Source organism: Alosa alosa, chromosome 16, assembly GCF_017589495.1.
Source record: "Alosa alosa isolate M-15738 ecotype Scorff River chromosome 16, AALO_Geno_1.1, whole genome shotgun sequence".
Classification (NCBI taxonomy): domain Eukaryota; kingdom Metazoa; phylum Chordata; class Actinopteri; order Clupeiformes; family Clupeidae; genus Alosa; species Alosa alosa.
The window spans coordinates 19398790-19413695 of NC_063204.1; the positions used below are offsets into that span (position 1 = coordinate 19398790).

The 14906-nt window shown below is 41.9% G+C and overlaps 2 protein-coding genes across 2 annotated transcripts; one reads left to right on the forward strand and one right to left on the reverse strand.

Annotated features, from left to right (window-relative positions):
- Positions 1-3076: 3076 nt before the first annotated feature.
- Positions 3077-7063, forward strand: psme1 (proteasome activator subunit 1). Its single transcript, XM_048267066.1, has 11 exons — positions 3077-3701; positions 3915-3947; positions 4048-4110; positions 4328-4429; positions 4601-4655; positions 4896-4996; positions 5200-5268; positions 5615-5682; positions 5856-5910; positions 6594-6680; positions 6790-7063. The coding sequence occupies exons 1-11, from the start codon at positions 3663-3665 to the stop codon at positions 6868-6870; spliced, it is 753 nt and encodes a 250-aa protein (XP_048123023.1). The 5' UTR covers positions 3077-3662; the 3' UTR covers positions 6871-7063.
- LOC125309943 (fat storage-inducing transmembrane protein 1) lies at positions 7010-8664 on the reverse strand. Its single transcript, XM_048267065.1, has 2 exons — positions 8159-8664; positions 7010-7932 (listed from the first exon to the last, which is right to left on the reverse strand). Exons 1-2 carry the CDS (start codon positions 8392-8394, stop codon positions 7251-7253), a joined length of 918 nt encoding a protein of 305 aa, XP_048123022.1. The 5' UTR covers positions 8395-8664; the 3' UTR covers positions 7010-7250.
- Between the last annotated feature and the right edge of the window lie 6242 nt (positions 8665-14906).

The window sequence follows — 14906 nt, forward strand, 5'->3', positions numbered from 1 at the left end:
TATAACATTACATTTGAGAAAACAAAAGAGTAGTGTCATGTGAGGTCTGTCAATTGCACATTTCTCACAGCCAATGCATGAGACTTGAGAGCCATGTTTGGCAAGGACGTGGTTGAATATAAGAACAACATCCATGGTTACAAAACTAGTAAAAACAGGTTTTGTTCTGTAAAGGGTTATAACTACCCTCTCATACACACACACTTACAGTTAGCTTTAGGTAGGTCCATTTCTGAAGAAATAAAAACACAATAATTGATTCTCAAACTTGCTGACTCATCATCTCTGTCATGTTCATGAGTCAATCATACTCTAGAAACTCTCCTAGTTACCAAGGAGATACAGACACAATTAAACACACCAAAATAACATCCACACACACACACACACACACACATACATATGCAAGGCAATAATTGTGTAGCTTGAAAGGGATACAATAACACCAACAAGCAAAATTTAATCAATGTTAACTGCTATGCAACATTTTATTGTAAATTAACTTTCCTGTCAATGCTAAGGTGTCATCATAAAGATGCATTTAGTTTTTTTGCAAACATACTTTGTCATTAGGTAAGGCATTTGTTTGTAGCCTGTCTACTTTATTTATGTGTTTGTCTCTTGTCCTTTGCGTCATTTAGCGCAGCATGCCTATTCATCAGCACAGACATGTTGCTCATCAGCCAATCACGGCGGTCACTGCAAGCAAATTTGTGCTTTGAAAATCAATGTTGACCATAGGAATGGAGTCTTTCTCTTATCATTTGAGCTGTCAATTTTTCCTTTCTAAAAGTTAGTCTTAGCAGATTTTTGAAAAGCTTTTAAGAGAAAATGTTTAGTAAAAACTTTAAGTGTGACTAGGAGTGCTCAGTAACATAACAAGCTTTGTGAGTATGGGCACACACAAGGTTGTAGAAAGTGTGGTAAAACAGATTTTGTTCTGTCCAAGAACTCTGTGGCATGAATGGGATGACATTGTTTCTGGCATAACTAACAGACACACACACACACACACACACACACACACACACACTTACAGGTGGCCTTGGGTGTTGGCATTTCTGAGAAAAACCAACACAAAATCTGATAGGCAGGTTTATTCATGGATAATCCATGGTGATGTGCAGGTCCCATACCAGTAAATGTTTTCATGCAGGTAGTATGTGGTATATGGATTGGGTAATGCCCTGCATGTTTGTCTTTAAAGGGACACCAGGCAATGTTTTCGTGTTAATTACTCATCTTTGCAAGTTAAGTTAAATGACTCATTACAGGGCGAATGAAGACTCTCTCGCCCGCCCCTACTGCCTGTAGGAAGAATATCCCACTTGCAAGTTCAGTGTATCATACCTGCCGACCGAAGCAGGATCAGTTTTAGAACTGAAATTGTGGAGACTTAATAATTAATGGTTGAGCAAGAAGGAAAATGGCTCCGGCGAGTGTTTCTATCTGTAGTGTTAATATAGTGATACTTTACCTTGCCTATTTGAGAGTGAGATTCCTCTCTTGTGTTGTTGCAAGGAAGGCCACCATGGTTGGAGAATATGATAGTGGCATCAAGTCTGGTACCTTGGGACACAAGACTTCTGCACGAGTCACAGAGCAAAAACTCTGACCCGACTTTGTGTTCAAGTCATTTTTCTTCTGTCGGGGGTCAGCATTTCCGAATATCTGAAGTGGCATGAAGGCGCTATTATTATTAATAATAATAATAATTAACACTTAACAAGATTAACAAGGCACAGATGGAAAGCAATCAAGGCAAATATCAGGGAACACTGTTTAGATGAGGGGCAGAGACAAGGAACAAAAGCACATGACAGGGGTAAACAAATGAGCACATACAGGGGACAGGAAGTAACCAAAGTACAACAGGAAGTGACAAGAACAGAAGACAAGAGGTGCATCCCAAAGCTCCATTTGCATGCGGCCTCTCTCCTCAGTCCTTGGTCCTTCAGCTTGTCCCCCAAAAATCGCTCAAAGCTTAAAGTCATTGAGGATGTCTCATTCATCTAATTGCAACCATGGAGGTGAGAACGAGGAAGCACAAGAGCATCCTATGAGGAAGCATATTCAGTCGGAATTGCTCATTTGGATTTTCGGTGAGCTCACATTTTGGTACAACTGCAGCACTCCCCTTCAGCTTGTTAACAGCAGTGTCAACGAACAGGAAACTGGTTTGCTGACTTTAAAGGAGACATAGAATGGAAACCACTTTTGCCCTGGTTTTGATGAATTTTAGAGGTTGTGCATAACCAAAGAGCCATCATGAACATGAGGCATGGTTGTGTCCTTCATATGAAAATCTTGAACTTAAAAATAGCCACTAAAACAAAACAACAAAACGAATTAGAAAAAAACCTACATGTGATGTCAAATATCACAAAGCAATTATAATTCAATTGTGGTTACCAAAGAGGGCGCCATTTAGTCAAAAGGACCATTTCAATACCCAGCCTAAATATAAGGTTTTAATTGTGTGATGTAGGCCTATTGTTTGTGTAGCAGACGTTATGCCATTGCACAAGTCTGGTCACCATCCATTTGGGTCCGCTACGGAGCAGAGTCAATAAAGTCTCTGACAGTAGGCTATATAGACCTCTCAAAGTCAAGGATGGGTCCTTCAAAGCCGCTCTTTCAAGGATGTTACGTCATCGAATCTCGCCAAGCACTGTTCCAATGTCAAGGGTGCTTTAAAATTCTATAGCCTACTGAGTCCTTCATTCTGAGATGCTTGGAACACCCACAATTCTGAGCGCACATGATTTTTAATAATGCACCTGCAGCTTCCTGCACACTAGCTAGTCTGTTCCATTGTTTCCGTAGGCTATAAGAAGAAGTCTTGCCTCGTCTTTGAAGGATTCGACTCGACAGGACTCGTTCTACCAAACACGAATCCTTGACTTTGAGAAAAACATTATTTCCATATACTTTGCTTATGCAGGTAGCACAAATTTTAAAGATGGTGCGGCTCTGAATACAGATTTGACAGTGGGTTTGGCTTATGAGTTGGACCAATCAACGTAGACCTAGGGTTCCTATGTGAAGGGAAAATACCCTGCCCTGTGGTAGGAGCTGAAAGAGTTACAGGAGCTGCTGGCAGAGGAGCTAGATCCCGAAATTAGTCTGTTGTGAATGCAAAAAAAGGGGGTTCCACGTTATGTTCTAGGAACTGCAAAAATTCCTCTGGTGCGAAATGCTTAAGGTTGCTCTTTTCTTTTTTTATAGCCTATAGTGCGTTTGTTTTCAGAACCTAAACACGTCTGAACATCAGACCAGTGGGCAAAATCGTAGCCTATATGTTTTAATGATGACTGAAAGTAAGTCGGATGCGAAGTATTTTGACAAGCAGGGTTTTACTGTCGAATGATATTTGAAATGATAAACAGTAGGCTATCCTACAATTCCCAGTGTGCAACAGCCGGAATTAAAACAAAGACAGACAATCGGGAAGTCCCATAATCGTTTAGTTTACTTTCATTTTCACTTCTTTTGCTGAGTAACGGCTGCGTATTTCGTAGGCTATACGAATAACGTTGTGATATAAGTGGCAAGAAAGGTCCATTGCATATTGCACGTCTATTAATGATCAACGGTTTACATAATTTATCTACAAAATATTTCTTGTGTAACCAAATTGCCTATACTTTCGCATTGTTACAATGACGTCCATGGACATGAGCCCCGCGTCAAAGAAACAGGTAAGCGAAGACATTTTGAGGAACATGGGTCTATATTTTAACAGATCTATGATATAATGTAACAAGCTATAGAGAACTTTGTATAAACTGAGTGGGGATAGCGTGTTTGCATGCAGAAACCTGACCCTGACTGACTCTGAACTTGACTGATAGACCTAGTATCAAAGCATTGTGGCATCAAAAGGAAATGCTAAACATTCTGTCTCATATCAGGTTGATGGCTTTTGCAAGAAGCTCACCTCAGAGGTAAGTCAATCTATCAGCCTGTGTAGCTAGTTGCCCAAATGTTCTGGCTCCATGTTGACGTCAGTCTGCTGTATTAATTTGTATTATATATCTATTCTAGGCAGAACAGCTGATCTCAACATTCTTCCCTCAAAAAATTGCAGAGATGGATGCCCTGTTGAAGGTAAAATGAAAGACCCATGCCACTGAGCAGTATTTTTTCAAAAGTAGCATACATGTATTTGTACACTAATACTTGAACTATCTGATGACACATTTTTGTGAATCCTCTCTGGAGGTAAAGTGCTGGGAACATTAAGGGATTAATAACCCCAACTGATTAAATAAAGAGTGGAGTCAAAGCACATCTCCCAATGATTTCAACTGTTGGTTCTCTTCAGTCTTCTCTCAGTCTGGAAGACATGACTGCACTGAAGGCTCCCCTTGACATCCCAATCCCAGACCCAGCCAAGGAAGAACTCAAGAGGAAGAAGAAAGAGGAGGTCACTGAAACTCAATCTCATTCAGATCCCAAGTCCAGACTTTCTAAACATATACAGTATAAGCTTGCTTTAGCATGTTTCCCAGTCTCTATTTGTCACAAACTCCATTCAACAGGTTCTATTGCATAGGTTATTTATTAACATGTTTATTTGTTATCTCTTTTTCAACAGAAAGAGGCCAAGGAAGGAAAGAAAGACAAGGACAGTGATAAAGAAGATGAAGATGGTATTTAAAATAGTGAAATACTGATGGGCCCATACAGATACAGATTTTAGCTGGCATAAATGAATAATTCCTAGATTTGCTTTTTATAACTAATCCTTAAAGTGACTTGAAGATGGTTGTCATGTAATAGAAACAACATCTGATTTCAAGTATTGTTCATCATTATCATTGATATCATTAGCAAATGTTTCTTTGACCCTCATGGCACTGTACATGACCTCTGACCTATCTGTGGTTAAGCTGGTCCTCCCTGTGGTCCCATTGGCTGCAATGAGAGGCTGGAAGCTCTGCTGAAGGAGATTAAGCCTCACATCCAGACCCTGAAGGAGAAATTGAACACGGTAACGTCACAACATGGCTCTGCCTCAAGTGCTCTTATCAGTATTAGAGGGATGCAATGAACACACACACGCACACACACACACACACTCACAGCCTCATATTCACACAATTCTGTCATTCCCACTTACTATGCACATAATGTTTGTGGCTGAACATTTTACCTCAGTGATCATGCCAGCATTCTTCTCTTTTTCTCTTGTAGGTGTCGATGTGGGTGCAACTTCAGATCCCCAGAATTGAGGATGGGAATAACTTTGGCGTGGCAGTTCAGGTTAGCAGATGGCAGAATAATTCAGATATAGAACTGATACAGAACATTGCTTTGATCATAGTCTGTGTGTAGAGGCAAACATGATACATTTATTGTGTTTCAATTCAATTTAGTTTTGCTTGAAGGAAACTGAAACTTTCATAGTTGGAAATGAAATTAAAATTGCATTAACTTATGGTTCTTGTCATCCCTAACCGGTGTCTAAATGTTCTTTTGTATAAAGACACATATATGATAAGTGGCACAGATACATTATAGTTAATCATTTTCACTTCAAATATCTACTGTATTCTCCCTTTTTATGAGGTCTATTTCATAGAATGTTTCATATGTGTGATGATTTCAGGAGAAAGTGTTTGAGCTGCTGACCAACACTCGAACCAAGATTGAGGGATTCCAGACACAAATTTCAAAGTAAGTCTGACAAAGCCACCCATTACCCCTAATGTAGAAAAGTCTGAAATCTGATATCAATCTGAATCTGACATCTGAAATTGATCTAAATCTAAAAACAACTCGGCCACCATAGACAGCATATATGGACATCATGTTTGAATGTATGTAATATAATGTTTTGTTCCCTATAGGTACTACAGTGAGAGGGGTGATGCGGTGGCCAAAGCCTCCAAACAAGCACATGTGGTGAGTTGTTCCATTACAAAAAATGTATGGCCTGAGAAATTCTTGTTTCTAACTAATTATTTTTTCGTCTTGGTTTGTATATGTTTATGGTTCAATTATATTTAGTCTATTAGTAATATTGTTCAGCTTGTTTGATTTTACAATAAACGGTTCATTTAAATGTTAATGTAATGTTCCTCGATGTTATTCTAAGTCACTTTGCACAAAAGCGTCTGCTAAATATTATAAACATAACCATAAACATATGAAAGTATCTGTGGGATTCCCCAATGGTCTCAAATCAGTGAATAAATTTTCCCAGAAATTCTGGCTCAGGTAACCAATAAGGAAATCTTGGAATTGTTCACGGTATGTCAACACCATGTTAGTTACATGGACGCCACACATGAGGGCTTATAAACAAGCACAGTGGCTAAGTTAATAAGTATAGTATAAGTAATGAGTTGTAATGCTATCACTGCTGGAGAATAGAGGATAGAAAGCAACTAGGTGGGTTTACATGGACACATTTAACCTGATTAGAACCTGATTCATGCCATAATCAGAAGAACTTCGATCCGACAAAATGTGTGCATGTAAAGGAGCCTACTGAAACCACATAACCAGCACTGTTGAATGCCATAGCCGTGCCAATGAGTGTTGTTGCATAACTCAACCTCTTTTTGTTGCATCTGCCCTGACAGGGAGATTACAGGCAGCTTGTTCATGACCTGGACCAGTATCAGTATGGCGAGCTTCGCATTGTTGTTCTGGAGATCCGCAACACATACGTGAGTTCAGATGGGATGGCTGTTTTTGTAGCCTAAGATTAGATTCCTATATATTTGGATTGGTTCTGTAATGAGTGCTGGTTCTGATTGAGTTGTTTTCTGAACTCAGGCTGTGTTGTATGACATTATCAACAAGAACTACGACAAAATCAAGAAACCCAGGGGAGACTGCAAGGCTCTCATCTACTGAGGACAGGAGAACAAACCACACACACACCTTTTTACATTGGAAGTGAAACATACCTTCTTATGTGTCGTTTTGAGATGCCATTTGATCCCTTTAGCAGTGAGAAAGTGCTCATAGTCATTTTCAGTTTCAGAAACCACTGTGCTGTATTAGAATGCTTTAATGCCATTTACAAAATAAAACAATTATTATATTACTCTTTATATTACTCTTTATATTACTCAGTTCAGTTTTATTACTGTTTGGAATCTCCACAATGTTCCCTGTAAAGACTGATGTTTCCCACCCATGTACATTCTGGAGATTTTTCTCAGTCTCCCTGCAATTCTAAAAGTCTGTCAGCTGTAGTAACCATTTTAAAAACCTGACTTAAACAACTCGCATTAGAAAAACATCTCTCCATGTCCATTCTTCACCTCTCCTTTCCGTTCTGTGGGAGCTACTAGTCCACTGGTGGGCCTTCCCGGACTGCACCAGCTTGGGTCCAATCTAAACCAACCCCGGTAGAGCACTCTCCAGGCCAGGCAACCTAGAGCGCCCCCAATTAGCTGGGAGTGGAACTGCGAGAAGTGAGCCAGTAGGCAGAGGAGCTGAAAGACCCACAGTCCAAGCAGGGAGACGCAGAGCAGGAAGAGCAGTCGGAGGGGGGCTCCCGGGGTGTGCACGCACCGGCCAAACACAGACACCTCTTCCAATAGCAACAGGCTGCACAGGCACAGCAGGAGAGCCTCCTGGGATACCTCGCAGCCGCGCCACTGGAACCCGGCGCGCAGGCAGCTCATCTTACTCTCCCCGTCCCGGAGCAGCAATCTTGAGCCTTCCCCAGGAGATGTGGCCTCCATGCAGGCTTTCAGAGCGGTGCTGAGAGGCTCGAAACAGCTGCCAGAGGCGTCTTCCAGGGAGGTTAAGAGCCAGCGGAGGCCCAGCCACACAGCACTGGCTGCAGCCAGCCGACTGAGGTGACGGAGGGAGAGAAACAGGGAGCGGCGGATGGAGAAGGAGAGCAGGAACATGAAGGATCCAGCGAGCACGCAGGTCCAGCCCCAACCAGAACTCAGGAACATTCTAATTGGAAGCAACAAGGAGTCAAGTGAAGATAAGGGACTCGCTCTCACTCACAAAATATGAGGTATTAACATGGTGAAAAGAATAGACAGACAGGGACACAGATAATTGCAATCATGTGGAATTAAAAAAAGCATCTCTTTTCGTTAAAAAAAGATCACACCTATAAAACAATCTTTACACATCACCGTCCTCCTAACACACACACTCAACATCCACATCTCACCTGTAGAGGTAGTGGTTCTTGTTAGCGAACACACTGTACTTGGAGACCCACATTTTCAGGGCAGGCCCAGACAGCAGCAGGAAGGAGAGTACCAGGTGGAAGTGGTGTCTGAAGGAGCTGTGGCTAAGGAATGCGGCTGTGAGGTCGCTCACCACCACCAGGGTGGAGAGGGCGAACAAGATGGCTGGGTGGTTCTGGAGGACATCCGCAGCCTTCCTGAGCCAACTGAGAGACATCTTGCCGATGTTCCCCCTCAGGTCCTCTCTTCTCAGAGGTCAATGATCCAGAGCCAGTGTCCAATGAGAGAATCCACACTCCCCAAGTCACAAACAGTTTGGGTTGATGTGGTCCATCTAGAGGTCCTCTCAAAATAACTCCTCTACAGGGTCTTAATAGTAAAGCTGTGAGGTGTGAAATCAAATGGCTTGTTCCAAAGCGACTGGCTGGTACTGCTGTGCTCCCTGTTTTTCCTGCTCTGTTCTCTCTCGCGCTTCCCCTCTTCTCTGTTCAACTTCAACAGTCAGCAGTGAGTGAGTGTGGTCTCATGTAGTGACACCCATCCCCACGTTTTTGCAAAGCCACCAAAGCCACACCCTTCACTGTGCCTCAGGCATGAAACCTCACGGGAAACTGTTGCACTGTTTTTGTTTTCTTCCACCTGTCTATGAAGATGCTTCGAATTTTGTTTCAATAGCATATCAGATTTTTTTTTAACATCTCGTACTCACTGTTAAGTCTCCCATTTCTGAAAACATTCTAATCTGGATTGGTATGTTTTTTTTTTTTTTTTTTCAATTAGGGTACCAGCAGATGTGTATTTCATCACAGTCACTGAGCAAAACTAGGTCAAAGACAAAACATGCTGTTTTATATAACTCAGATTACCCCACGTCCCTTTTTTAGAATATTTTCTTTAGTTTTATTTTAAGGTAAGCAACTTTACTGATGATATGTGATACTGATCAGCTATGCCAGTTTCTCAACATCAACAATCAAGGCAGGCCGAACGTCTTATGCATTAAAAGATAATTTTATTCTTGCATAAGAGTGATGTCCACAGGCAACAAGCACTGCATTGTTCCAGCTCTCAGTTGACCGGAATGCAGGCTTCAGGAAAAACATCCCAAACCAGTTTTGAGGTTTTCTGTGGATGTCAGTTAACAAACTAGGTTAACCGCTCTACACAGCAGTTTACATGATGTCATGTTTTGAGAGCTTTGTGAATGCCTCTGCAGTCAGCACTTCAATGAAATGAATAGGGGGTGACAGAATACTGAATTAACACTCCAATGTCCTTTTTAAGTCTGGTCTCTGGGATGTTTTTGGTGCTCACACATCTAGTTTTTAGTTGATTGGAGTCAAAAAGTGCTGAGGGTTGATTTGGCACTCTTTTGCAACATTTTTATGGCTACAGTTCTGTTGTTACAGTTGGTTGAGAGCTGTTACTCCAAGCACTCTTAAATAAACACAGTGGCATCTTAAATTAGAATAGCATCTTATCTTTCCCACTGGAGTTAGAGTGCCGTAACTATCAACACTGTTTAGTTCACCTAATGTTTTGTGTCAGGGGAATTTACTTGTTCAAATTGTGCCAGACACACAACAGGCCAGACATTTCTGCCAGTAAAAAATCCTGTAATTCATATTTTACTCACTAGGGAGCCAAGTAAAACACCCAGAGGCCACACAAACAAACAAATAAACAAAAGCAGCACATCTCTATTCAGCCGCTTCAAAAGAGGACTGGTTGCTCGAACTCTGCAGGATCCAGTCAAATGACAATGAGTCAGAGAGAGGTTGGCCTCACCCCCTAATCCTCCAGCTTTGTCCCTGGTGGTCTCTCCCTACCCTGAGCAGCGGCAGGCAGGCGGCACTATCAGTGGCTAATTTTAGAGCGCTAACCACATTCCTCTCACCGCCTTGCCCTTTTGTCCTCATGTGGTCACTCTCAGCCTGGCTGTTCAGGGGCGGATGGGGTGTTGGGGGCAGAGGCAGGGTAGCACTGTCCTGCCTAATGAAATGATTGGCTAGAGTCCATGCCTGAGCAGATGGCAACCAATCAGGAAGTTACTCTCATATTCGTTTGAGACTTGTACCATCAGAGTATCACAACCTATCATGGAAAGTGTGTGATGAGGTCATATTATTTATTTTTGAGGTGATTTTTAACTTGGCCTAAAAGTTCTGTCCCATCCCGCCTCCAATCCCTCAGCTTTGCCCACGAACAACACCACAACATGATCCGCCCTGCATCTTAGAAAGGGAGCAACTGCTGCTACTGCTGTTATGGATATATTTCCCTGACCTGGGGCCTGTACTACGAAGCGGGCTTTCTGGCTTATCTGGGTAACTTCGAGAGTAACTTCATCACGTGTGGCGTAACTTCCCGATTAACCCGTACTACAAAAGGTGGATAGGTTTTAACCGAGGTATGCTGCCATGGCAATTTACGCTGCATCTCAAACCTGCTCCGACCAGGAGGGTATTCCAGAAATCAGGTTTACTGGCTTAACTGGGTATGTTAACCCAGAGTTAGCGGTAAACCTGGGATTTCAGTTCCAGAAAGCTCAAAAATTATCAGGCTATGTAAGTAACTATGGTAACATAGGCTCTGAACTTAACCTGGTAGGGGGTAGGTTTTGTTCAGGTTATGTTCAATTATGTTCGGTTATTTCAGTGCATGTTCAATCAGGCCGCTATTTTTACACTTGGCGTTACAATGGCGTTTCATTTGACAAAGAAGCACAAAATCATGTAATATTCATCCGTGCAATTCACCGTGTGAGGGCGATAAGACCACGACATCACATGATAGGACTAGCCTATCCATTCTTTTCCTGCTGAATCCTAAATATATCCTACTTGAAAAGCATTCTCCATCCCTACATTAAGCATGGTGGATTAGAATAGAATAAAATAAATCTTTAATGTAGGCTAGCTAGCCTAAGCTACACCATAGTGAACATTTGTGTTTGGCTCACCAGACAGATGGACAAACAACATCGCAGACACATTGAAGATATAATTAAAACAAGTACAGTACAAAAAAGGGGAAACATAGCCTATAGAAAATTAATAAATAAGTTTAAATAGCTGTACAGCTCAGCCGGGTATGCATGTTGTCACTAAGTTTGGTTAAGAATGCTGATGGCATTTGGGATAAAACATTTTTTTAATAGGCTACACACGCTCTCCGACTGGGAGTTTTTGTAGTGTTGGAGACGCAGAGCATATCGGCAAGCCAGGTTGGTGCGTAAAGTTTGCCTTGCGCTAAAGCAGTTCCTGCGCAACTTCATTCGTTTTCCTGGACACAAACCCACGATGATCATTAAAGTCTAGTTTCACCAACAGGCAGGTCAGCATCATTTATTAAATTTTCCAAATGTGCACCGAAATGTGTCCAATAGGCTACCCATGCCTTCCGACATTCATCCTTCCGATGATGGAGCGCAAAAGTTTAACTTGGCCCACAGCTGCAGAACCCGCGTTAAAATAGAAAATGGCATTTGGGATTCTCAAAGAATTATATGGCCCACTCAATCTGTGACAAGGTAGGCTAGTTTAAGAAAGCATCATTGAAAGCAGTCAATACAATACGTGATGTCCAGTGAATTATTTAATTGTGCTTTTGACATTAAATAGGCTATCTTAAACATACGCATTTACACGGTCAGTTAGGCTATTCTCTGCCAAGCAAGGTCTCGGACGCAGGCGCTTAAGTATTGCTCTTTTTTGTTATTACAGTTCTCTCCTCCTCGTAAGCCTCGACTACACCTCTGAAAAATACGGTGCTCTTCCTTTCGCCGGTTTCACTCATGGTTTCGACTCTCAATAGATGATGTCTTTATAAGTTCGCCGTGAACGCGCACAACTCTAGGTTATCTAACACAGGGTTGATTAAACTAACTGGTAACCGGTGTTGGTTAAACCTCCTTTCTGGAATACCCCTCTGGTTATGTTCTTGGTTAACCCGAGGTTTCCGTTAACCACACCCTTTATAAGTACCACCCCTCCACTAACAATTTCTCCCGAGACATGTCGGCGTACCTGGATGATCCATACGACATTGGAGCGCAAATCGTGAGGGACTCTCTTCGCAGGGCGAGGGGTTTTAGAGACCGCCAGAAAATATATATAGCCTACCCGGACGATATTCTCTATGAAGTTATAGATTGTCAGCCGAGGGAATTCGTTATCTTTGTCAGATGATCTAGGAAGACGTCTCAATGCCCGTACGTGGACATTCATGTATTCAATCGGTGATGCAAGAATACTGTATGTCCGAAAATAAATCGGACATAGGCCTACAGTATGCTGAACATCTGAGCAAGAATAGCCTAAAATAAATCGGACAAAGCCTACAGTAGGCCTAATAAATAAAAATCACCATTTTAACAAACTTGTGGAATTGAATGTCATATTACTGTACCCTGCACATAAAGGCCACACATTTCCACAGCACCAGAATCCGACCGAATGCCTCCCTCAACCCCCTCCATAATCGGCCTTCCACTATTATTTGCAATGGCCAACTCCTCTGCTACTGTAAAACACGCTGGTGCCTTTCATCCTACAGTAGTGCCTTTCATCCTACATCCAACAGTACACCTGTTTCTTGTTAGCTGTAAAACAGAGGCCAAGTGAAGGCTATAAGCTAGGCCTACATGTTTTCATAATTAAGAAATATTAATGCAAGCTATAACTATATAAACCTACTATTCTGAATAATGTTTTTGTGTTTCATTTTCACCTGCTGCCATGTGCGTTTGGCAATGGTGTTGCATCTGAAATGTTCACAGGATTAGACATACACTAAATCAGTCAATGGGGGCTACTTAAACATTCAATTATCCTTATTACTGTAATCTATATGCCCACTTCTGAATTGGGTTGCATCTATAGGCCTTTCTATGAACTCAAATTAGGCTATTTAATTATTTCAACTCATTTCAGACATTCCGCAAGCTACTAATCCTCCGTAACACATATTTGAAGAACATGTGGGAATAAAACTTTACTTTTAGGCATTTAGGCTACCCGATCTGTAATACGTTGCAAACAGCCTTGCTTTGCTCACTGCCGACGTATTTGATTTTTGTCGTAGAGTGGGTTTTAATTCCTCATAACTTGTCATAATAATTGTGCATTCGTCATCCGTAAAATAAGGTGATCGCGTCATCATTGAAAGTGGTGACTTGCGCTGCAACCCGCCCCTTTTATGTGAACGCGCACAGGTTAACCCCGGCTCAACAAATCAACTTCATAATCAGCATCGTAGTACCGATTAACACCACTTAAGATAACCAGGTTTTGTCAACCCTGGTTTAACAAAGTAACCCTGGGTTACATGTGGGTAGGTTAAGCTCCCTTCGTAGTACAGGCCCCGGATTGCACAGGTAGGCCTAATACAATGGCCAAGGAGTGCTAGGAGAATATGTCTACCTTCCTTTGCCAGTTTCAATGGATATGGATGGATTAAACCCCAGGTCTATAGTTACCATAGACCAGTGTTTCTCAAACTTTTTTTCTGGGGACCCACTTTTTAAAAAGGACAGACTATCGCGACCCAACTCGTGACTGTGGTAGTTAGCAAACTAGATCAGTGGTTCTCAAACTTTTTCTTTCATTCCCCACTTTGATCAAGGGGGCATTCTCGAGCCCCAACTGTCCCTCATCGCTCTAAGAAAGTGGTAGGTCAAGCTTAAAATGGTCAAATTTATTGAAATAATGACAAGTTCTAAATATATCCTCTTCAACAGAGTTAAAATCAGCTGGTGCTGCAGATATAGTAATAAATAAATACATAACACACATATTTTTGTTTTCCAGCAACATATTAGGAAGCATAGGCCATTTTACAGCATTGTACAATATATTCAAATTAAATACCAACATGCTGCATTAAATGGATCCATAATCCAGTCATACTGAGCACTGCTGGTTGGGAAATATTTTTGAAATAAACTTTGTAGGGATGTGAGGCCTACTGTTTAATACATGGGATCACAAGAGTGCCTCCCAATCAGACGTTTCAGCGATTTCGCTCAGAAATCTCAAAGGCATACTGTCGCGATCGAGGCGCCTGTCCCATACTCAAGTTTTTTTGGTGAATGCAGTAATCTTATTTGCTAGGTGAGGTAGGTGCTTGTCTTTGCCTTGTAACTGGACATTTAACTCAAATGTATCGCTAAGATATATCAAATATATCGCTAAGATAGGCCAGCTTCGTCAAGAAATGTTCATTAGTGAACGTGCTTGCATATTCAAACATGCGCTCTTCCTCCAAGAAGAGGCGACTCGGAGCTCAAACACAGCACTTTACCTCGGGAAGCCACCTTGCCTTGCTGTGAAACAGTACAGCCTTTTGGTCAGCTACCATCTCTTTGGCAAAGTGCGGAGAATAGACGCGCTTTTAAGGGCCGGGTTTTGGTGAAATTCACCACTCTCACAACAGCGTTCAAAACCTCATGTAGGTCGGGACTAAAGCTGCCTTGACACGAGCGCTTCCCTGTGAATAACACAGTGCGTCCATTGCGCATCGGGTGCTACCTGGGCCCAGGCTACAGATAAAAAAATAAATAAAAAAAAACTCCTGTTTTTCACGTCAGTTCGCGCCCCACCTGGCATGTCTCCGCGACCCACAGAAACGCTGCCATAGACAGTAAAAGAAAGGTCTGAACCTGGTCCTAGACTACAAACAAACTTAAATGAAAATCTCCATTGAAAACAATTTATAGTCTAGGACTAA